We start from the raw sequence: 22,051 nt of genomic DNA on the forward strand, positions 1-22,051 counted from the left end.
GAATGCTCCACTTCGACCCTTATAGTTTAAAATTCTTCAACATCAACTCTAATATTTCCAAAAGTTCTTACTTCAGGCATTGGACATTAGTTTTTTAAGCTTTTTTTTTTGGTAAAGGTTTTCATAAAATTATTTTAAAAATCATTTAAAACCCAAAAATTATAAATTATAAAATGAGGGATTTGAATCTTATCTAACATAAAAGATATTTTAACAATATGTATTATTTATATTTTTATAGTTACAACCACAATTATAAAAAAACATATCTTACAATACTAGTTACAACAAAAACTATAACCATACCATGTAGATTTTTAAAATTTTTATTTAATATTATGGTCCAATCATGTTTTTGAAAAATCTTGTTAAAGTTAATTAAATTTTTAAATGTTTTTTGGATCGTTTTGATATGATAATATTAAAAATAAATTTATAAAAATAAAAAATATATTATTTTAATGTATTTTTAAGTAAAAAAATATTTTGAAAAACAATCTTAATCAAATAGCTCTAAATATATATTTGGTTTAAAGATTGGTTATAATTACAATTAGAGCTAGAGTTAAAGCTACATGTGTGTGTGAGAGAATCTAATTCAAAAAAACCTTATTCATAGCTTTTTTTTGTTTTTTTACTATTTGAGTATTGATAAACTATACAAATTTATATGATAAAAACACTTAAAGGCACAAATATATTCTAAATAGAAAATAAAATAAAACTAATGTTAAATAATATTTTCAATCCTCTTAATTTATTTCTAGGACATTATCACATAAATAAGGATATAGAAGAAGAAAAAATCATCATGAAAAAATAGATATTTCTTGGGTGTTTTGAATAGCTACGAGCCACATTATAATGTCTCGAAAACACTGAGGTTGATATTAAGAGATTCGAAACTATAGAATTCAAAGTGTAGTATTTTGCGAATTTATAGGGGCTAAAATATACTTTACACAAAGGAAACAATTTTGAGAGAGAGAGAGAGAGAGAGAATGCCCCGAATTGAAACCTGGCTTTGCAAGAGACCAGACAAAGCAACAGCACAAAGCTCGCAATCAGATACATAGAAGAGAGACACCAACTCTCTCTCTCTCTCTCTCTCTCTCTACCATTTCCCTCCCTTTGATTCCCCATTCAACCAATTGAAGACCCCACAAATCTCCGCATTTCCCTCTACTCCAACAATGCCAGCTTCTCCTTCTTTCCCTTCCTCAGGTACTCTCTTCTCTTTTCCCACAAAACCCCCTCTCCCTCTCCACAACTCCAACATTTATTGCCCTCCCCAACCATCAATCGTAGTGCTTGTTTTATTTTATTTATTTATTTAATTCGGTCTGATTTTGACAGATGGTAGGGGCAAATGGAAAAGGCGAAAGCGAGGAGATTCTCAAATTACACGAAAACCTCCAAAGCACCACCACCAAGAAGAAACAGAAGAACCCGAAGAAGAGGACGACGCCGTTGAGGCAGACGACAATAATAACAACGTTATCGACAGAGAAGATTCTGATGACCCGAACCCAAATCAACAGCCCAGCGGACCCGATCCAAACCCTCAAGAGACCGAGGTTTTAATTGATGGTGGGGTCCGCTTATGCGATTTCCCTCCTGTCACGAGGCTCGCTGTGAACCGCCCTCATGCCTCCGTGATGGCGATTGTGGCCGCCGAGAGGGCCAGCCTGGCTGGGGAAAGCATTAATAGAGGGCAATTGGTGGTTAATTTGGAGAATGTATCGTACGGGCAGCTGCAGGCGGTGTCTGCTGTGATAGCGGACTGTGATGGGAGTGATTTGGAGAGGAGTGATGGAGGGAATACAGGGTATGTAGTGACGCCGCCGCAGATTATGGATGGAAAGGGTGTCGTGAAGAGGTTCTGGAGTAGAGTTCATTTGGTTCCTATGCATTCAGGTTTGAAATTATCACTCTCTTTTTCTCTTTTTTTTTCGAATTTTTAATTTTTTTCTCTTTGTTGATATTAATGTTGAAGTGGGTGTTGTGTTATTATTGTTGAGATGGATATGGTAGGGCTTTGTGTGAGTATTTGGAAGATGAATTTATTTTTGCTTTAGCTATGGAAAGTTGGTTTAAGTGGCAGTAGTGAACTTGAGGTTTTGAGTGGCTTTTGGTTTTAAAGTATTGAATATTGAAAGAAAAAGAAACAGTGATTGGGGGATTTCATTGCCTTTTTGCTAATTTAAGGATTTGATTTTCTTGAGGGTTTGCCGTGTATCAAAAATTATATGAAGAGGAAAATAGAGAGGCAAATGGTATTTATTGAATCCTATTGTGATGATATAATTCAAAAAGGCAACTCTTATTTTTTGGGAAACCTTTAATTTTTTTCATAGTAAACGGCATTATTACTTTCGAGCCCTGCACCCTTAATGAATGATCCTAATCCAAATTGCCATGGGAACCTGATTCTGAACCTCGCTAGTTGCCTTACCAGCTCAAAGCATCTCATGATCTAGTGAGCTAGCTAGTTGCCTTACCAGCTCAAGGCATATAATTTCGAGGTTTGTATGGGTAAAAATTGTTAAGCAATTTCACACCAAGAGACGCGTTATGGATTTGCTTGATTGAGGTTAGTTATCACATTGTTGCTCTTATTTAGAGAACCTTAACACAGATATAACTTGCCTTAACAAATATTGAATATCTTTTGTCTGAATATTTATGTGAATGTTTGTTTGTTTTTTTTTTTTTTTTCTGTGCAAACTCATTTTTAGCTGTACTATATTCATAGTTTTATTGATTTTGGCATTTTATTGTTGGTATTCTCTGAGAGTAGATTGGTTTTCACCGGCCTTGGTAAATCGACTGGAGAGACAAGTGGTGCCACATTTTTTCTCTGGAAAATCTCCAGATCACACACCAGAGAAATACAGGGAGTGTAGAAATCGCATTGTTGCTAAATACATGGAGAATCCAGAGAAGAGGCTCACAGTTCCTGATTGTCAAGGATTGGTAGTTGGCATTGACAATGAAGATTTTACTCGAATTTTTAGATTTCTTGATCATTGGGGAATTATAAACTACTGTGCAGCTCCACCAAGTTGTGAATATTGGAATGGGGGGTCTTATTTAAGGGAGGATCCAAATGGTGAGGTTCATGTGCCATCAGCTGCTTTAAAGTCTTTTGATAGTTTGATCCAATTTGACAAGCCCAAATGTAGGCTCAAGGCAGCTGATGTTTACTCATCATTGTCATGTCATGATGATGATCTCTCTGACTTGGACAACAGAATTCGTGAGTGCTTATCTGAAAATCGTTGCAATCATTGTTCTCAGCTTCTTCCCTCTGTGTGCTACCAGTCACAAAAGGAGGTAAATCCTCATATCCTCTGTCCCTGCTTTTGCTTCCTTTCTATATCATTGTGATGCTGTTGTGTTGTTCTATCCATACTTCATTTCCCCCTTTGCTCCCTGGGAGCTCATTCTAACAAGGTTCTTCATTTTGAGATCTCAAAAGACATCCATGTACATATAGGGGCAAAACCTGGAAATGCCTTTTTAAATATTCAGTCAACCTAAATCCTTATTTGAGTTAGCTCTTTGTTTTTTTTTTTGGATCCACTCTCGGCTGATCAGCATCTCGTGTAGCAGGTTGATATACTGTTATGCCCTGACTGCTTCCATGAGGGGAGATTTGTGACTGGTCATTCAAGCTTAGATTTTATTAAGGTGGATTCAACAAAAGATTATGGTGATATAGATGGGGAAAGTTGGAGTGATCAGGAAACATTACTGCTACTTGAGGCAATGGAAATTTACAATGAGAATTGGAATGAAATTGCAGAGCATGTTGGCACCAAGTCAAAAGCACAATGCATCCTTCATTTTCTCCGTCTGCCTGTGGAGGATGGCCTGTTGGAAAACGTTGAAGTTCCAAGCATGCCCAACTCAATCAGTCCATCAAATAGAGAGGATAACAGAAGACCACACTCAAGTTCAAATGGTGGTCTATCAGCTATTTCTATTGCTTATGATTTTCTGAATTCAAAAAAATGGTGATGTGTTTCTAATGTTCTGTGGCTGCGTTTCTCTTTGTTTCTGTAGGATCCTGCCTCCAAGGTGCTGATGCTGAAAACAGGCTCCCTTTTGCAAATTCTGGCAATCCAGTTATGGCATTGGTAGGTCACTATTATATGCTGTATTAATGTTTACTTGAAAGCATATTAAGTATAAACAGCTCAATTTGGTTAGCAATGCCATTCATGCTAAAATGAGCTGCTAATTTTATATATTTTTCTCACATTTGTTGATTTTTCAATAGTAGTACTGAAGGCCTTAAATAATTAACCTTGTTGCATGGTCATTGTGGATTCTGGTGTTTGTTTTTTGTGTTTTTCACTTTGTTTACTTATCGTGTTGCAGTTGAGTAACAAAAGAAAAAAAAATCTAAGCAAGATCTTGCAAACATTAGGAAAAAATAACCTAGCAACATGGTGGATCGAATCTCTGTACCTTTTCAGTTTCAGGATATATGCAGAGTACAGTATCTAGAATCACTCTTTCATCATAAAGCTCCTGTGAACTAATATGACTCCTATTTTGAACTCATTAGCAAACTTAAATGCTGAAATTGAGTCCTCCGACACCATCTTTTGTTTTAAACTGATTTTTGCATTAATTGTCTTTTAATTCTTTTGCAATCAAAGAGCATTCAGGCTTATATAGTAACTACTAAGAATTTGCAGCAATTACTCCAAGTTGTGTTGTAATATCTGTGAATCATATATTCCTCTTGCCCTCAGTTTCTTGAAAAATTTACCACTTGATTTTAGAGCAATATTTGATACCCATCATGCTTGAGTTCTAATCACTGCAACAGTGTGTTTAGATGTTTGATACGATGTCTTTTCCAATGATCATATAGCTCTACCATACTTTCATATGGATTGATGGAAGTAATTTAACTTTTCTTTTCCCTGATTTACTTCATTACTAACCCTTCTAAGATGAACCTTCTCCATCATTAGCCTGCTTGGAATATTTTCCTCGATAGTGCTCTACTTCTGTTAGGTTGGTTTCTATTGAATGGCTTTCACATTTGAAGCCTCTACTATCAGGACTCTAATATCACCCATTTTTTTCACTAATTCCTTTCTGTCCTTGATTCTCCAAGAAAGTTCATGTGGTCATTTGTTTCCATCCCTCTAGCCCTGTACTTTGACCTCAATTTCCTTTGGCCCAAATCTGCCAACCTGGAGATTTCTTTTTCATCTAATAAAAGTGAAGATGCAGGAAAGATGAGTTATTGGCAGTGTTGTGGAGTATATCTGGATTGTTACGTCCTTATTGTTGGTTGAATTATGATTGGATTGGCGGGTAAAAATGGGGTCTTGGGGTTCGGGCTTACAGAACTAGGGTGCATAATTTGTTGGTTGAATTGGGATTGGATTGGTTGATTGTTGTTTCTGAGCAAAAGTTTCACCAGCTTGAATTAATTGGATCAGGTTGCAGTTTTTCTGTCAGCAGTTACTTTAAGATTTTAAAGGGTTGAACAAATTACTTTGGTGGAAAGAAGATGGGAGAATGGGGATAAATGTTGGAATATAGGTTTATTGTTGGTGAATTGTGGTTCAAAATTATTGGTGAATGGTGGAATGACGCAGCACAAATGAACTTGTTTCAAAAGCTTTTTCTTGCTTGGGTATTCTGTGGATCCATCTAACCAGTGGAAAATTTTGTAGGTTGCTTTTCTGGCCTCTGCTGTTGGACCAAGAGTTGCTGCAGCCTGTGCTCATGCATCTTTGGAAGTGCTGTCTGCAGATAATAGGTGGGTGTATGCCTCTCTTAAGAACATGAATGAACTTTCATTTCTTATGGTGTGCCTGTATACAAGTGATTTCTCAGGGATTTGGCATTTTAATGCAGATGACAAATCTCCTTCTTCTGTTCTTTCTTCCTCTAGTATCAGGAACTGCTGAGTAGCAATGCTTTTAACCAAATAAAAGTTTCTTGCTTCTTTCCCATTGGCAAAAATAATACTCAATAGAGGAATTTTTTATTGCTTTTATGCATGCATTATTCTTTCATGTTATCAATTCTCGTTGAATTCGATTAATTTTCTCCTTTACTTGTGAAGGTTGGGTTCAGAGAGACTACATGGTAGAGAAGGTGGTTTTCATGGAGAAGTTGCAAATTCAATTCAACTAGAAGGTGGGCCATAAGTTGCTTCCCGGTTTTACTTATCTCCCTCTCCCACATTTCTGTCTTCCTTCTCCTTCATCTAAGATTAGCAAAATATTTCTGTGGATCATACTTCAGAAGATAGCCAACATGGCTCACGGGGTCAAAATGGGGCTGAGGTTGCTCCTCTTTCTGCTGAAAAAGTTAAAGCTGCTGCCAAAGCTGGCCTTGCTGCTGCAGCAACAAAAGCTAAACTGTTTGCCGATCATGAAGAGCGAGAAATTCAGAGGCTTTCTGCTAATATAATAAATCATCAGGTAGAACTGTTGCCAACATTACTTGCTTTGTACTACCATTTTCTATGTTACTTCTTTCTTAGTATTTGTATGTTTATGCCTTGCTTGTGTATACAAGGTGAAGAGGGCACTGTTGAACCTCTTAGGGACAACCTTTATTGCGTCTTTCTTTTCTGGGTGGCATGTATTTTCTGAAGCAAGATACTATACTTTTATCCCTTGTATCAACTGGCATGTCTATAGTGAAACTGGAAAGATGGTCTTTTTGTCTGGCTTTACCATGTAATGATATATGATTAACAAATTAATAAGTTGTTGATATGGTAACAGTTGAAGAGATTGGAGCTTAAGCTGAAGCAATTTGCAGAAGTGGAAACCTTTCTAATGAGAGAGTGCGAGCAAGTGGAGAAGGCAAGGCAGAGGTTTGCTGCTGAGCGAATCCGCATGCTATCTACCCGGATAACACCTGCAGGAGTCGCTTCACAAATGAACCCAGCAGGTGTTGCTCCTTCGATGGTTAACAATAATGCTGGCAACAGTAGGCAGCAGGTGATGCCTTCCTCTTCTTCGCAACCAAGCATTTCAGGATATGGCAGCAGTAACCCAGCCCATCCACACAACAATCAACAAGTCCATTCTCACATGTCATATATGCAACGGGGACAGCCACAACCAATGTTTCCATTAGGGCCGAGGCTGCCCGTGGCTGCTATACAGCCATCGTCGCCAGCTCAGTCAAATGTCATGTACAATGCCTCTGGAAATTCACAGCCTAACCTCAATCAAATGCTGCGGTCTGTGTCAGGCCCTAGCTCTGGTTTAGGTTGAAACAGAGAAAGTGATTTAACCTTGGAGTTTTACGGTTGCTTACATTGGTTACTTGCTCTCAATCTGTGCTACAGCTGGGGCTTGAGGATGAAAATGGAAGGAGCCAAGAACGTTTCATCCGTCTTGCTTTGTAGTTTTGATCTGATTATAAATTATTCTGTGCAGTTTGTAGGCTTGTAACAGATCTCAGTTGATGTAGCATTTGTGTCGAATTATGAACGCTATCCATTAACTAGGAAATCTTATTTTCAGAACAAATAATCTAAGATATAGAATGTGTCGTGGAAATGGCATGTATGACTGCTATTTATGTTTGTTTTGTTGTCTTTCGCAGATTAGTAAATAACTAAATCATTGTCCCCGCTGATGGATCAGACTTTTTTTTACATAAAAAAAGCCTAGGTTTTACCTTGTCTGATAACTCAACTTTTAAATTGAGTCTTCTGTTTTTTGACACATTATTCCAAATATATATGGAATTAGAAGCTGTACTAGCGTGCAAGAGAGACAGAGAGAAGAGAGAGAAGGTCTGAAAGGGAGATCAGAGAAAAATGAGCTGCCAAAGCCATTACTACTTTGGTTATTGTTAGATTTCACTCATTTTTAGATATAGATGCGTGGAGTGCCACTATTTTTTAGATATGTGGAATGCCACACCCAATATTAAAAATTGAACGGATGAATTTTGTTTATCTAGTATCATTTGAAAGATATTACTGAAGTAATAGTTCTAGGAAAATTAAGTTCGGAACAGCCATAGTTGCTGGTTTGTTTTGCCCTCGTTCACCTTTGGATTTGCTTTATTTTTTTAAAAGAGCTTCGCTTGGATGTCCTTTTGGTTCTGGATGGTAGAGATCAAATTCTAAAAAGTTTGAAAAATCTTTTTCTTCTTGGATTGGCCACTACTAGTTTTCAAGTCAGATTGTTCCTTTGTATATCATGACTGATCTAACCAATTGATTACTCTGTTTTTTGTATATGTTATGCTATACTTGTTTATCCTAAACCGGACAATTGGATTTTATCTACTTTTGACTGTATTTAAAGTATTGCTTCTTTGAATTTACTTCTCAGACATGATTACCAGTAATCTAGGATCCAGTCCTGAAAAAAATCTACTAGTTACTTGCACAATCAACTACCTACCTCACTACAACCACCAAAAAACTCTTTAATACCACCCTCAATACATCAAACACCATTGCCACCAACAAAACCATCCCTTAACCTCCTCCAAACACCAAGACTACCTTTAAACAACCACTAAAAAAAAACCTAACTTACCTTCACCCAAGTTGCCACATTGGCTCACAAGAACATCACCGCCCACAACCTTGCCCCCAACACTTTATGTGCTGATAGAGTGAAGGTCTCCAACTGTGTAACCTATGCCAAGATAGCCTCTTTTCCATGAAAAGAGTTTGGCACCATCTTGGACATTTAAAATAATGTCACTGATGAAAGTGCATTGAAATGGAACCGATGTTTGGTGGGTTTCTTCACGGGTTATAAGATGTCTTACCATGTTGCCAATTCTATTGCTATTCGAGTATGGAAGAATTATGGCATTGAGAGTGTAATTATAGCATAACAAGGTTTCTTGATTTTTCATTTCAAAAGTGATGATGATGCAAACTCGGTTATGAAGAAGGGATCATGGATGTTCGACGAGAAATTCCTTATCCTTCAACCACGACACTCACATTTTGTTCTTGACAAGAACAAAATTTCAAAAGTGCCTGTATGGGTTTGCCTTCAAGGTCTACCTTTTCCATTTTGGAATGAGACGGGCCTAGGCATTGCTGCGAGTATGGTGGGGAGACTATTGGCTTGCGACGAACAAATACTTAGTGGCACCTAATTTGACTATCCTAGAGTATGCGTTGAATTGGATACTTCACTACCCATTGTCAGTGTTTTTTAGCTACGATGTAAGTTATCAATGAAGCCTATCACATTTATAGTTGATTATGAATGGAAGCCATGAGCATGAGCTTGTGAGATTTGCAAAGTTTTTGGTCACTTATGTAAGGCATTGGTTGAGGCCCCAACCTTATTAGAGGAAGACATGCTCAAGATAAAAAATAAAAGGGATGTTTTACAAGCTTGTAGCTCACTAATTATTATTGTTAAAGGGGTTACATCCCCTTCAATTGCTACTGTTGCAAAACCTAGATAGACATATCAGGTGGAATTGTTCGAGTAGTTTAGACTTGTTAAGAACCAAATAACTAACTGAACATAATAGAGGCCCTGAGAGTTACTACCCTTACCGATTGAGACATCAGAGGAACTGGTCGACTAGTTAAAACTGCAGATCACTATTGAAATAGTCAAACCTACTGATGTTGAGAGGAATAGGTTAAATGATGATGGGGGGTTAAAAGTTGACTCAATTTATGACATATTGCCATTCTTGAAGGACCAATACCTACTCACTAAAATCAAAATATGTTTGGAGAACAAACATGCTACCTTCACTAACAATAATGAAGCTAGCACTTCATCACTAAAATAGGGTTTTTCAAATTCTATCTCGACACCTTCTCAACCAAGTGAAACAAGTAAGCTTGATCCTTATAGTACTTGTGAAATTAGGCAAAGTAAGAAAAAGACAAAAAAAAGAAGAAGTTTGAGGCCCTTTGATTATTTTCCTTTGTTTTTGATATTTTGTTTCCTATGTCCACGTATAATATAGGAAGTTGGAATATTCAGGGTCTTAATGGTGCATCAAAACATAAAGTAATAAATGATTGAATTAATAATCATAATCTTAGCTTAGTAGGCATACTTGAGACTAAGATTGCATCTAATCATATGAAGGGTTAAGGCATCTATAAATCCTTCTTCTTGGTAGTTTTTTTCTAATATCTGAGTTAATATTAATTATTGTATTATAGTTGCATGGGATCTGATAGTATATAATGTTGTTTGCTTGCATTCTTCTCCACATTAGATAACTTATGGGGTATCTAGCTTGATTGATGGGCACTTATTTGTTGTCACTTTTATGTCCATCCTCAATACATATTTAGGGCATCAGGACCTTTGAGATTACTTGAGGTGCTGAGCTATTGCATCTTAGTCTATACCATGACTTACTTTAGGAGACTTTAATGCTATATTGAGTTTTACTGATAAGTGTGGAGGTGATCCTACTTAGTATAATCACATAGATGATTTTGGAAGTTGTGTCCAGGCAATAAAAATGGTTAAAGTTCCTTATTCAGAAATGAGATACATTTGGAACAATGGTTAGCATGATATGGATATTATTCTTCAGAATCTAGACTGGATCTTTGGTAATTCATGTTGGTTATCTACTTCACCGACTACTTGTTTTGAATTCTTACCTAGAGACTCCTTAGTTCATAGTGCTATGGTTGTTCACTCAATTGGTCCTCTTTCCAGGTTAAAATCATCCTTTAAGTTCATGAATTTATGGGCTGATAAAGATGATTTCTTGGGTTTAGTGGCAGATACTTGAAAGACTCCTATGGATGGTAACCCTACATACAAGCTTATAAAGAGATTTGGATTGCTAAAGCCTAAGTTAAAAACTTTGCATCGCCTACACACTAGCCATATCTCTAGTCGTGTAGTTGAGACAAATACTAAATTGGCTGCAACACTGACTCTTCTTGATGATTCTCCTCGATTTAATAAGTATCAGAGGGCAAATAGAAAGCTTGCTAGGGAATTCTTTGAATTAAGTAAAGGTGATAAAGCTTTTTATAAACATAGATCTCAGATTCAGTGGTTAAACTTAGAAGATGAAAAAACCAAGTTCTTTCACAGATCACTCCTTCACAAACAAGTCATGAATAAAATCCATTTGTTGATTGATGAGATATGATCCCAGGTTCAAGATTAACAAGTTTTGGTTCAGTTAACAATATGTTACTTTCAGGGACTACTTTTCACACACTCAATTATCATTTCAGAGGATGCTTCTAGTTTCTACTTTAGCAAGTTTCCTCTTGACATTACCTCTTTTTAAGAATCATGCATCACAACTGATGAGATCAATTAAATTTTATTTTCCATCCCAGATGATAAGGTCCTTGGTCTAGATAGCTGTACCTTTTTATTCTGTAAAAAAAGTTGGGACATTATTGATAGAGACTTCATTGCTACTGTGAGGCACTTCTTTGATACCAATACTTTACCTAAATGTGTTAATATTACTAGGATTGCTTTAGTTTCTAAGATTGAGTCACCCATCACTATGAATGACTTTAAACCTATCTCATGTTATAATATGATGTACAAATGTATATCTAAAGTCATTATAAGTAGGTTGAAGGGTATTTTTCTAGATGTTATTGGTCCTATTCAAACTGCCTTTGTTCCAAGTAGGCAAATATCAAATACTATCTTGTTGACTCAAGAGCTCATACATAAGTATCACTTAGCTAATCTAATGCCTAACTATGCTTTGAAAATAGATACAAGGAAAGCTTTTGATATGGTTAGTTGAGAATGTATCCTTATGGGCTTAAGGGCTATTAAAGTCTCTAGTACCATGGTTAGATGGATTGAGGTAAACATGTCTACAACCTTTTTCTTTGTGGTCATAAATAAGGAGAGTCATGATTTCTTCCCATCTTATAGAGGTCTTTGATAGGGTGATCTTTTATCTCATTACTTGTTTGTTTTGGTTATAAAGGACTTATAAGGTATACTCAGAGAGGCTTTGCAGAACCTGAGGTTTAGATATCATTGACGGTGTTAAAGGATTGTCATTACTCACTTGTGCTTTACAGATGACTTTATGATTTTTTATAGGGAAAATATGGACTCAATTAGGATTATAAGAAGGGTTTTGGATGATTTTATAGGGTTGTCAAGACTTGTTACAAATCCAAAGAAGAGCTATACCTTCGTATCAAGAGCTGATGATGAGATTAAGAACTCTTTGCAGACTTTTTTGGGTTTCAGGCAGGGTTCCCAACCAATCATGTATTTGGGCATACCATTGATATCTACTAAAATGACACACATTGATCATATACCTTTGGTGGAATGGATTTCCTCTAGGATCAAGTTGTGGACCTTAAGTTTTTTTTCTTTTTACTTATGCTAAGCATCCTTAACTTATCAAATTTGTTCTCTTCTCCATCTAGGTATATTGGTTCTTTATGTTTATTTTCCCTTACTTTATTATTAAGAGGATTAAGGGTATCCTCATTTTCTTCCTTTAGAAAGGTTGTTCTCTTTCACACTCAGAATATAAGGTCGTTTGGGCTTATGTTTGTTATTCCTTTAAGAAAGGTGGCCTAGGAATTATGAAGGTTTACATTTGGAATAGAGCAACTATTCTCAAGCATGTTTGGAGAATCCTTTTAGCTAGATCATTAGTCTGGTCGGGATGGGTCTATATTGTTCTTCTTAAAGGTAGATCTTTTTGGCATGTCAGAATTCTTTTAGTGTTCTTTTGTTCATAGATGAAGATTCTTCTTAGCAAAGATTTGTGAGAGGGAAGTTTGTCTTTTGTATTAGTATAGGTCTACTACTTCTTTGTGGTTAGACTATTGGTTGTCAGATGGGCAACGGTTCTGTGACCTCTTGCCTTTTAAGGTGCTATCATCTATTAGGCTCTTATGGGATGATAAGGTCCTATACATTATAGAGTATGTCCCCAAACATCACTAAATATTAAATCAAGTGGGGTAGTAGTTTTGTGACTCATAGGTCGCAATGATAGACACGAAAACTTGCCAAGCAGACAAGTTTGACATTGAACAAGAGAGCGTTTAAAAGTACACATTAGTTTATTTTTGGAAACTAAAAAATTAAGAATATAGGAAGTAGGATGACTTAATCGACAATGCCACAGATCAGTAGTTGTAGAGACGCAAGAAGACCAATAAGCTTAAGGAATTGTGGTGGCAGAAGACTCAGAGAGAACATATAAACCATCATTGCTCTGACCGGAAAGGAGCACTGCTTTAGTGGTGAGATCCTTTATATAAAACACAGAGGCGTGAAATTGAAAATAAACATTATTATCACGATAAATTTTTTGAACATATAGCAATGGTTTGGTAAAATGGGGAATATAAAGAACATTAGATAATGTAAATGTGCGTTTAGGGAAATGTAACATAGTATGCCCAATATGGGATATAGAAAGACCCTTATTGTCATCAACACGCAAGTGATCATTACCAAGATAAGGTGCAGAATCGGTCAGAGTCGCAAGATCAGGCGTAACGTCTTAGTTCGCACCAGTGTCCGAGAACCAAGTTGGAGTATAAATAGTACCAATAATAAGATGGGTAGAGGGCTAGTAACCATTGTTGCGAAACTGAGCACATTGTGGGGTTGTATGGTTGAAGGAGAAGAATAGCTGACACTTGATGTTCTGTTTAAAGGACCGGTGAGGAGACCACTGCCTAGAATCAGTAGGCTGTCTGGTTTATTGCCAATTACCCTGCTTCTAATCGATGGGAGCAGAGAAATGCGAACCATAAAAATTAGACTTGTGCTGGCCGCTATACCTATTGTTATTGGAGCGCCAGTTGCCGCAATAACGACTTATGTTATGGCTAAAATTAGTGTTGTGCTACTACTAGGTAAGATGAGCAGAGGGCAGCAGAGATGGCGTGGGCAACAAAGGTGGATTTACAACCAAGGATTAAAGGGAAGTCTTATGCAGAAACTTATGAGTAAAAAGATGGCTGTGAAGGTCATCGTATGAAAATGGTTCTGCCTTGGTCAGGAGACTAGTTACCAAGTCTTCAAACTTACCATGAAATATATAGAGATTGAAGTCTTCAAGAGAAAGGGCCGGCCAGCAGCAACCAATTCATCAAATAATGACTTGGAGTGTTGCATTTATGTAACAACTGAAGCATCTCCTTGCCGAAGATCTTGAAAAGACCCATGAAGTTGCATAATGTGAGAATTCAATGGAGAAGCAAGTGCTTTCTCAAGAGTGCGCCAAACATAAGAAGTCTGACAATCTACCACAATATGCAATACGTTAATGGAGAGAGATGAGAGTAATGCGCTTAAAATAAGCTGATCCTGTTGCTTCCAACAAAAAAAAAAGGGTTGATTCCCGAAGAAGAACAATCAAAACTATAAAAAACATGGGAGGAAGGACACGGCACTAAGCCATTGACAAAGTGGAAAACACCTTAACTAAGAAGATATGACTTCATCTGCATTCGCCAATAGAGATAATTGGTGCTCATAAGCTTTAATGAGGCCACTTGATAAGTGTTGGACAATGCAACAATAGAAGGAGTTGTTGTCCGTATAATGTGAAGAGGGACAACAGAAACATGGGAGATGGGACCATGATTCTGCTCTATAGGTTAGGGCTACTGTTGGTGGGAGAAAGAACCATCAACACCAGCTTCTGAATGGCTGGCCGATTGGGCTGCACCATCGGTGTGATGGGGGGAGAAGGTGACAGCAACAACAGAGTCCATAGGGAGAGGGAAGAAGAGTTCTGATTGCAAAAAGCTCTGATACCAAATTGAGAATAATTAAGAGGCTTGATCTATTGATTAACCAACTTTCTATTTATATGTGCAGACAATATAAAATAGTAATAGTGGAGATTACAACACAAAAATATGATTGTAATATTTTCTATATAGATACATTTTATAATAGTCCCAATCACTGTCCGAAAGTATAAATAAAAAAAAGGGTTAAATATTGCAATACTGTATAGATTGTGATACTTTTAATGGCAATCGAATTTACACATGCCTTTAGTTATATCAACAGCTACGATAGCTGCCTCTGCCTGCAACCAAAACTTTGGATACTCCACCTTGCACAATTCGAACAAGTATTTACTTGAAAATCCAATGTCGTAGCACAAAAATAATTGCTAGTAGTTTTAATAAATTTTAGATTTGATACCCTGTCGTGAGTTTAATTATTTGAAATCTTGTTTGGAAACATATTATAGTTGATTATCTTCACTTCTTAATTCAATCACGTACCGGTGCTTACACCGAGATTTGTAGCATGAGATCAGATGGCGAGAGCGAAGATCAAACCAATAAGTATAACCCATAACAACTGAAAATTACACATGACACCACTTATTGTTTTCTTTTTTGGTTGTATTTCTTTACACATCGTATAAATCCATGGTTGGCTCCTGCTTGCAAATCTGTTTCCACTGCAAGTAGTGCACATGACACCATTAATTATACGTTAACAAGTCAATAAAAGCTAGAGATAGGGGGAACGAAAGAGAAAGGACAGGTGCTTACAGTTTCGAGGACCAAGATAAGCTAATGAAACAAGAAAACCGGGTCCTATATATGGAAGTAATTTTCTCCATCCAGGTTTCCATATATAATATACGTCAAAAGAGCCAAACATGTAAGTAGACTAGGAAAAGCTCGATGTTTTTTCTTTCAAAGAATATAATGGCAGAGAAACCCAAAAAGAGCTTAACATGAGAGAATGACATGGACCTGCACACTTTTTCCCGGTGATGTTTGAGCAATCTGATCGCACAATTATTGTTCCTGCTGCAGGCTAGTCATCTCTCTCTCTCTCTCTCTCTTTCACTTTCTTTACCTGTTAGGGATGGAGGATTCTTTGGGTTTGGTTATATATGATCAATTCCCTTAAACTACAAAGTATCTTCACAATTTAATTTGAAAGGATATTCTTCATTGATCTGCTTTTTTAATTATAGTGCTAATCACAGGGTGGAATCAAATTAACAATTTCTTATGAAGACAACTTAAAAAGTGCTATTAAATAAGGATACCATGACAACAAGTTACTAGATTATTTTCACATTAACTTATATTTTTTTATTAACGTTGGTATCTGTGACAATTTACATGTGCCGTGATTAATTCAACAAGCCCTGAAATTAAAAACAATGTAAATTTTCAGTAACCCTAAAAGAACTTGAATTTATGATCATTAAAGAACAAACTTAAAATCAGAATATTTGAGCTACCCTTTAAAGTTAACTTATATTATTAATTTTTTTTCTTGTAGCAATTTTTTTTTTAATGCTAGCTAAAGATTAAGTTGTGAAGTTGGTGAAACTAACATGGAAAGATATCTAATCTTGTGCTATTGCTAATAGATCTTGCTAGACTTGGCTGGAAGTTTTTAGAGAAATAGACTTTGGTCTTAGCAATGCTCACCCGCTGACTAGATGAAACACAAAACATATCCAAACACTCCATTAATAGTCTCCGTTTGCTTGCATAAAAGCATGTCTTCTGCAAAGCATAAATGCAAAATATTCGAATGGCTAAGATTAGATATTTTAATGTCTCTCAACTTTTTGATTTTCTTTCATATGCATCAACACGTCCTTGTAACATTTATTTCAACTTATTGATTTTTTCTTTGATATGTATCAATAACCCCTTCTAATAATTATTTTTATATATAGTTCTTGATGTCATCTTTTCTATTCATAAAAATAATAATAAAGTGGATGGAGCGTGTATTGAACTCGTCAGCAAAGAAGTCGCTCCATCATGTTCAAGTGATGTTTGCACCTTGCAGCGACTTACGGTGGTAAAAAGGTCTTTCTTAGTGTTTCCTTAATCATCACGACGAGACCTACCTTCCTAAGTGACGCGTGTAGTGTAATTCTTTTTGGTTTGATGCCATTTGACCTTGTTTTTGTTTCTTTTATCCTCGATTTTCAAGGCAATAGCAATGGCCATGATCGATTTTAACTGAAATAAAAGCCAAAATTACAACTTTAGCACGTCATAGAATTTACAAACGATGAGTCCTGCTACTGCTAGACCCAAAAGGCTTCATATTACATCATTTTAACCTCGATTTGATTGTGGTGTCATGTCCAGTAACAGAGAAAACCCTCTATTCTGGCAGAGGGATATCAGCTAAATCCTCTCTATATGGTGCTCGATCCATGTCTGGGCCCTCATCGGTAGATTTGGTCAGTCCGTTTTCCATGTTAGCTTGTTGTTGTGGATCATTCTTATTTGGCCCCAGAAACGTCACCACAGAGTCCTTTCTGAAGGTTAAATAGATTACTGCTAGGATATAGGTTGCCATCAGAGGAAATACTATAATTGCAATGAAAACGTTCCCAACTTTTGGTAGATTGTTGTCAATTAGCCAGCCCACAAAGCTTGTGCTCAGATAATAAATATTGATGCCTATAATTCCCAGACCCAAAATCCATGAGATTACTATAATCTGTAATCACAACAAGGAAAATGATTGTATATGAAAGGCAGCTGTCGAGTCTTAAATTTATTTCAAGAAGAAGAAGAAAGCTTACATAAATTGAGTTCTTGTGTGGTCCCATCTTGGTGGCACTGCTACTGAATTTAAGAAGTGGGATGAGAGCAAATGGTAGTTCAAAGGAAAGAATCATCTGCAGAACCTATGACAGTTAGTTACACTTGAAAATGGATATAACTTAACACTATTATTAGTTTGGCGTCAACAATTTTTCTAACCGATGCAATGACGATTAGTCGGCCTGCGCCCGATGATCCACCAATAATCGAGACAACAAGACTAGGAGCAATGGCAATGCACCTGGTCACCAGGTTCCGAACCCATTTTCTCATCTTAAGTTCCAAGAAACCCTGAAAATTACACCACCCGAAAGGAATTTACTATCTCCTAAGAATTATGAATAGTTGAGTTCAAATGCTAAAGTTTTAATCTTCTAATCGTCAGAGACCTGCATGATGAATTGTCCTGCATAAGTGCCTGTGATAGTGGAGCTTTGCCCTGAGGCTAACAAAGCAATTGCATAAATTTTGGAGCTTGATTTTCCCAGCACATTCTGCAAAAACAAATTAAATCAAATTGTCAATTTATCCTTGAACATATGCATTATAGTAACTCTTTTTTTTTTTTTGGTGGTTTCTACCTGAAGAAGGAAGGAGGCAGAGTTAAGGGTGAGATCTCCACATCGATCTGCATTTTCAGATGATAGATTTTGGGCTGAGCAAACAGTCCCAGATACGGAGATGACTGCGAGATTGATTAAAAATGCTATAAACAGTGCGAATCCACTCTCTATCAAAAAATAACGACAGGCATCCTGTAAAATCAAGAAACAAAATAATACAAGTCAATTTGCTCAAGGAAGATTATGTATAGCGAACTGAGAAGAAGAAGAAGAAAAGAATTAAAATGCGGTGCTTGAATTTATTAATTTTATGTCAATGTCATGTGAGCAAGCTTTAGCCGCCCTTGAAAAATGTTACTACAAGGTAATATAGTTTCTCTATTTTAGCTTACGTTAATGCCACGGACAGAATTTGGCATTTTCCTAGACAGAACAAGGGCAGAGTGAAGGAAGAGGTTGTGTCTGTAGAGAAAACAGACAAGTGAGTTATTTAGTATACAAAATAGATCGAAAAACTTGGACGTTGTATTACAAATTTAAAGCAATTGAGTCATTTTTGAGGATCGATCTTACGGCATGATAAGGGCACCGAGTAGGGCAATGGCATCGCCGGTGGCCCCTTGGCCTGACAGCTTGGGGATAAACATGCCCTTAAGCACATCAGTTGCAGGAGGTTTTACATAGCTCATTTCTCCAAAGAAACATGCTGCCATTACAAACACTAGCACTGCTATTAACAGTTCCAGCTTCCTCACCTGACCAAAAAATAAATGATTTCTCAGAAGAAAGTGCATTCAATTAAGACTTGTATGAACAACCTTTCATCCTAATTCTTAAAACATTGAAGGTAATACAGAGTCTGAGTGGGAAAATGGAGTATAATATATATTTTTTGTTTTGTTTTTATTTGGGATAGAAGAGAACAAAATACCGGCTTACGTGTGAATAGTTGACTGACAAAATAACAATTAAGGAACTAAAAACTGGAAAAGCACAAGCAACGGAAACCCTTTTTTCTTTTACATGTGTATTGAAACCAAACATGCAAATACAGACAAGAACTCGTGAAGACTCAAGGCTTGACATGTGTATGCAGTGGTGTCAAACATTACGTCAAAAATAAAGGGCAGGACAGAAATCACTCTCATATTTTTTCTTCATTTTCCCTTTAATGAGCTACTAACTTACTCCATATTTCTGCAGGCCAAGGAGTAGGAGGGTGCTGCAACCAGTGCAAAGAACTCCAACCCATACCGGGATGTGAAACAATATGTTCAGCGCAAAAGCTGTCCCAATCACTGTAAAGAAATTTAGAAATCCCACGTTATAATTTCTTTTTCTCTCTCTGATTTGTTTGTTTTAACAGTCTAAAAGTGACGAATAAGAACAAAACTGAGACGTATACGTGTCTTATCAAAACAGCATTCAATAACAGCCAAGGACATCGATAAGTATCCAAGATTAATTTGACGTATAGAGTAATGAAGAAATTATGCCTTCGGGGATATCGGCAGCTATGACAGCTATCTCTGCTAGCAACCACAGGCAATACTTGACATATTTTGGGTACTCTGCTTTGCATATCTCTGACAGGTGCTTTCCTAAAATCCTCACACCAAATTTTAATAATCAATATTAATAAGATAAAAATGATAAATCCCAGTTAATACGAAGTTAGAACAAGGTTAATAACCATGAGGTGTGATGTTTGAATGTTTTACCGGTGCTGACACCAAGGTTTGCAGCAAGTGACTGGATTATGAGAGCGAAGATCAATCCGATAAGTATCACCCATAGCAGCTGAAAATACCAGATACTTCGGTTAGTGAATTTATCCAGGCGTGCTGATTTTCTAATTGCTAACGAAAAATTATGATATATTTTTTTCATTTCTGTTTTTCTCTTTAATCACCTCATATCTGTGATTAGCTCCTGCTTGCAGATCAGTTTCCACTGTTTACATGCCATGATAGAACTGTTTATAAGTCATATAGTCCCAAATACAGTAAGTACATAAGTGACAGAATATGGAGGGAGGTACATGCACTTACAATTGCCAGGGTCTAGATAAGCCAATGAAACAAGGAAACCAGGTCCTACATATGATAGGAACTTTCTCCATCCAGGTTTCTGGTCATCAAAACAAGAGCTCAAATGCTGATACGTAAAAGCTTACTAAAAATTAGAATTCAATCAACACGTTAATTTCCCTGAACATATATGAAAGAGACCTGTTGATTTGGGTCTTCCAACTCAAGATCATCAACCCAAGGTTGTGGATGGCCCTCCACATCAACCGAAGCTATTCGGTTGCTTGATCCATTCCATGATGCAGGCAATGTATCATTCACTAGTTGTTGCTGTTGAATGCCTGCCATCTCTCTATCTCTATGTCTCGGGGTTCCTGCGTTTTGTATGCCTTGCATGGTATCTAGTGAAGTTGTGGTGGTCTATTTATAGTGGTGAGTAAGGAGCATGCCGCCTGTCTGTCTTGAAGAAAGTTCTCCAGCAGCAGTCTATCTATTTCTCAACCATTTGTCCCATCCTACGTTGTCTTCTCTGTAAAGTTCTGTTGACGCATAAATGGTTATAAACATGCAGTCAATTATTAGTTGATGCTCATGTAGGATGATGTATTAAATATTCTTGATCTTTATTTATCCTATTGAGTTTTCAGTGTATGTACGAAAAAACTTTCAACTATGATCGCCTTGGGCCATGAATCCAGTAACAGGGATTTATTTTTATGAAAACTGATGACAACATATCCAACATTTTATTTTATCTATCCGAGCATCACCTTTAATCTTACAAGGCATTGATTTGTGGCATGTGTGTTCCTAAAATTAAAACTACACACTAATCATGTAATAAGGACGAGGAGATCCATGACTTCCTATTTCTATTGAAAGAAGAGGTGATTCATGCCTCTTATAACTACTCTTGTCTACATGTATCGTCATCTTCGTCTTCGTCGTCATCAATCAATTAATTAAGTAATAATACATGAGGTAATGGTGGATTGATTTTAGATATCTTGTCCACTCAGTGGGCATGGATTAATGTTTCATCGTGATAATCACAGCTCAAATTAAAGTAATTGACTTTGTTTATCACTAAATTCCAATTCTGAGGTCTTGCTTGAGTACCCTCCGTTAAGGAAAAGGCAGTCTGATCTTGCTGGAAATAAATTGCGGAAACAGAGAAGAAAGAAGATTGGAAGTGATAATAGGTAGAGCTGCAGCTCAATACATGATTTTTTTATTATGCTTATGTTCTGCTTTCTTGCTTACAAAAAATGAAGAGAGAAAGGCCTAAATAACAGGAGCTGAATTAATGAAATCTGGGAACACATAGACTTCCACAATCTAGGGAAAACCGAAAGAACAAGAGCCATGAAAGCTAACAATAAAAGACATTGAGAATTACAAATTACATTTAACACTCCCTCTTAATTTCTAATCTTCAAAAACTCCTTGAATTGCTGAAACTTCTCAAATGGAACAACTTTGGTGAGGACGTTTGCAGGTTGATCATAAATATTGATAAACTCCAGTTGAATCTCCTTCTTGCTGACTATGTCTCTAATGAAATGACACTTCAACTCTATGTGTTTTGATCTTGCACAAAAAAACTGGATTCTTAGTCATCGCAATTGCTAACATATTATCACATAGTATGGAGGTAGGATCAAGAACATTTTGCTGCAAATCACGAAGAATTCTTCTTAACCATATTGTTAGACAATTGACATTTTTAACTCTAGTGTTTCATGTTGTTTAATCAAGTATTGTCTGTTTTCTTTTCTTTCATTTCTGTTTTGATTTTGTTAAAGTAAATCCCTTGTTTTTTTGATGTTGTTGCTGAGATTAGTGGCAGCATATTCTCCACTACAGTTAGTGGCTAGTGACAGCAAATTATCCACTACAGTTAG

General features: G+C 36.6%; 2 protein-coding genes across 3 annotated transcripts; one reads left to right on the forward strand and one right to left on the reverse strand.

Annotated features, from left to right (window-relative positions):
- The first annotated feature begins 1,006 nt into the window (after positions 1–1,006).
- Positions 1,007–7,635, forward strand: LOC118029321 (SWI/SNF complex subunit SWI3C). Of its 2 annotated transcripts, none has more exons than XM_035033187.2 (9): positions 1,007–1,224; positions 1,357–1,917; positions 2,801–3,336; positions 3,616–3,967; positions 4,069–4,142; positions 5,706–5,791; positions 6,101–6,174; positions 6,283–6,461; positions 6,771–7,635. In XM_035033187.2, exons 1-9 carry the CDS (start codon positions 1,194–1,196, stop codon positions 7,266–7,268), a joined length of 2,391 nt encoding a protein of 796 aa, XP_034889078.1. In that variant the 5' UTR covers positions 1,007–1,193; the 3' UTR covers positions 7,269–7,635. The 2 variants fall into 2 exon arrangements, with proteins under 2 accessions (XP_034889078.1, XP_034889080.1); XM_035033189.2 differs by having other exon boundaries at positions 6,286–6,461.
- A 9,285-nt stretch (positions 7,636–16,920) lies between these two features.
- On the reverse strand, positions 16,921–20,551 carry LOC118029234 (metal transporter Nramp7.2). Its single transcript, XM_035033068.2, has 13 exons — positions 20,349–20,551; positions 20,169–20,247; positions 20,030–20,070; positions 19,839–19,917; positions 19,614–19,718; positions 19,306–19,415; positions 18,691–18,872; positions 18,510–18,579; positions 18,136–18,309; positions 17,944–18,048; positions 17,714–17,845; positions 17,533–17,628; positions 16,921–17,447 (listed from the first exon to the last, which is right to left on the reverse strand). Exons 1-13 carry the CDS (start codon positions 20,541–20,543, stop codon positions 17,106–17,108), a joined length of 1,710 nt encoding a protein of 569 aa, XP_034888959.1. The 5' UTR covers positions 20,544–20,551; the 3' UTR covers positions 16,921–17,105.
- Between the last annotated feature and the right edge of the window lie 1,500 nt (positions 20,552–22,051).

Source organism: Populus alba, chromosome 5 (assembly GCF_005239225.2).
Source record: "Populus alba chromosome 5, ASM523922v2, whole genome shotgun sequence".
In the NCBI taxonomy this organism is placed as follows: domain Eukaryota; kingdom Viridiplantae; phylum Streptophyta; class Magnoliopsida; order Malpighiales; family Salicaceae; genus Populus; species Populus alba.

Coding starts and splice junctions, on each gene's coding strand:
- LOC118029321 (XM_035033187.2), top strand. CDS start 1,194: ATGCCAGCTTCTCCTTCTTTCCCTTCCTCAG. Junction 1,918..2,800: donor TTTGGTTCCTATGCATTCAG/GTTTGAAATTAT, acceptor CTCTGAGAGTAG/ATTGGTTTTCACCGGCCTTG. Junction 6,462..6,770: donor CTAATATAATAAATCATCAG/GTAGAACTGTTG, acceptor ATATGGTAACAG/TTGAAGAGATTGGAGCTTAA.
- LOC118029234 (XM_035033068.2), bottom strand. CDS start 20,543: ATGCAAGGCATACAAAACGCAGGAACCCCGAGACATAGAGATAGAGAG. Junction 20,071..20,168: donor TTATCTAGACCCTGGCAATT/GTAAGTGCATGT, acceptor GCATGTAAACAG/TGGAAACTGATCTGCAAGCA. Junction 17,846..17,943: donor CAGGACAATTCATCATGCAG/GTCTCTGACGAT, acceptor TGTAATTTTCAG/GGTTTCTTGGAACTTAAGAT.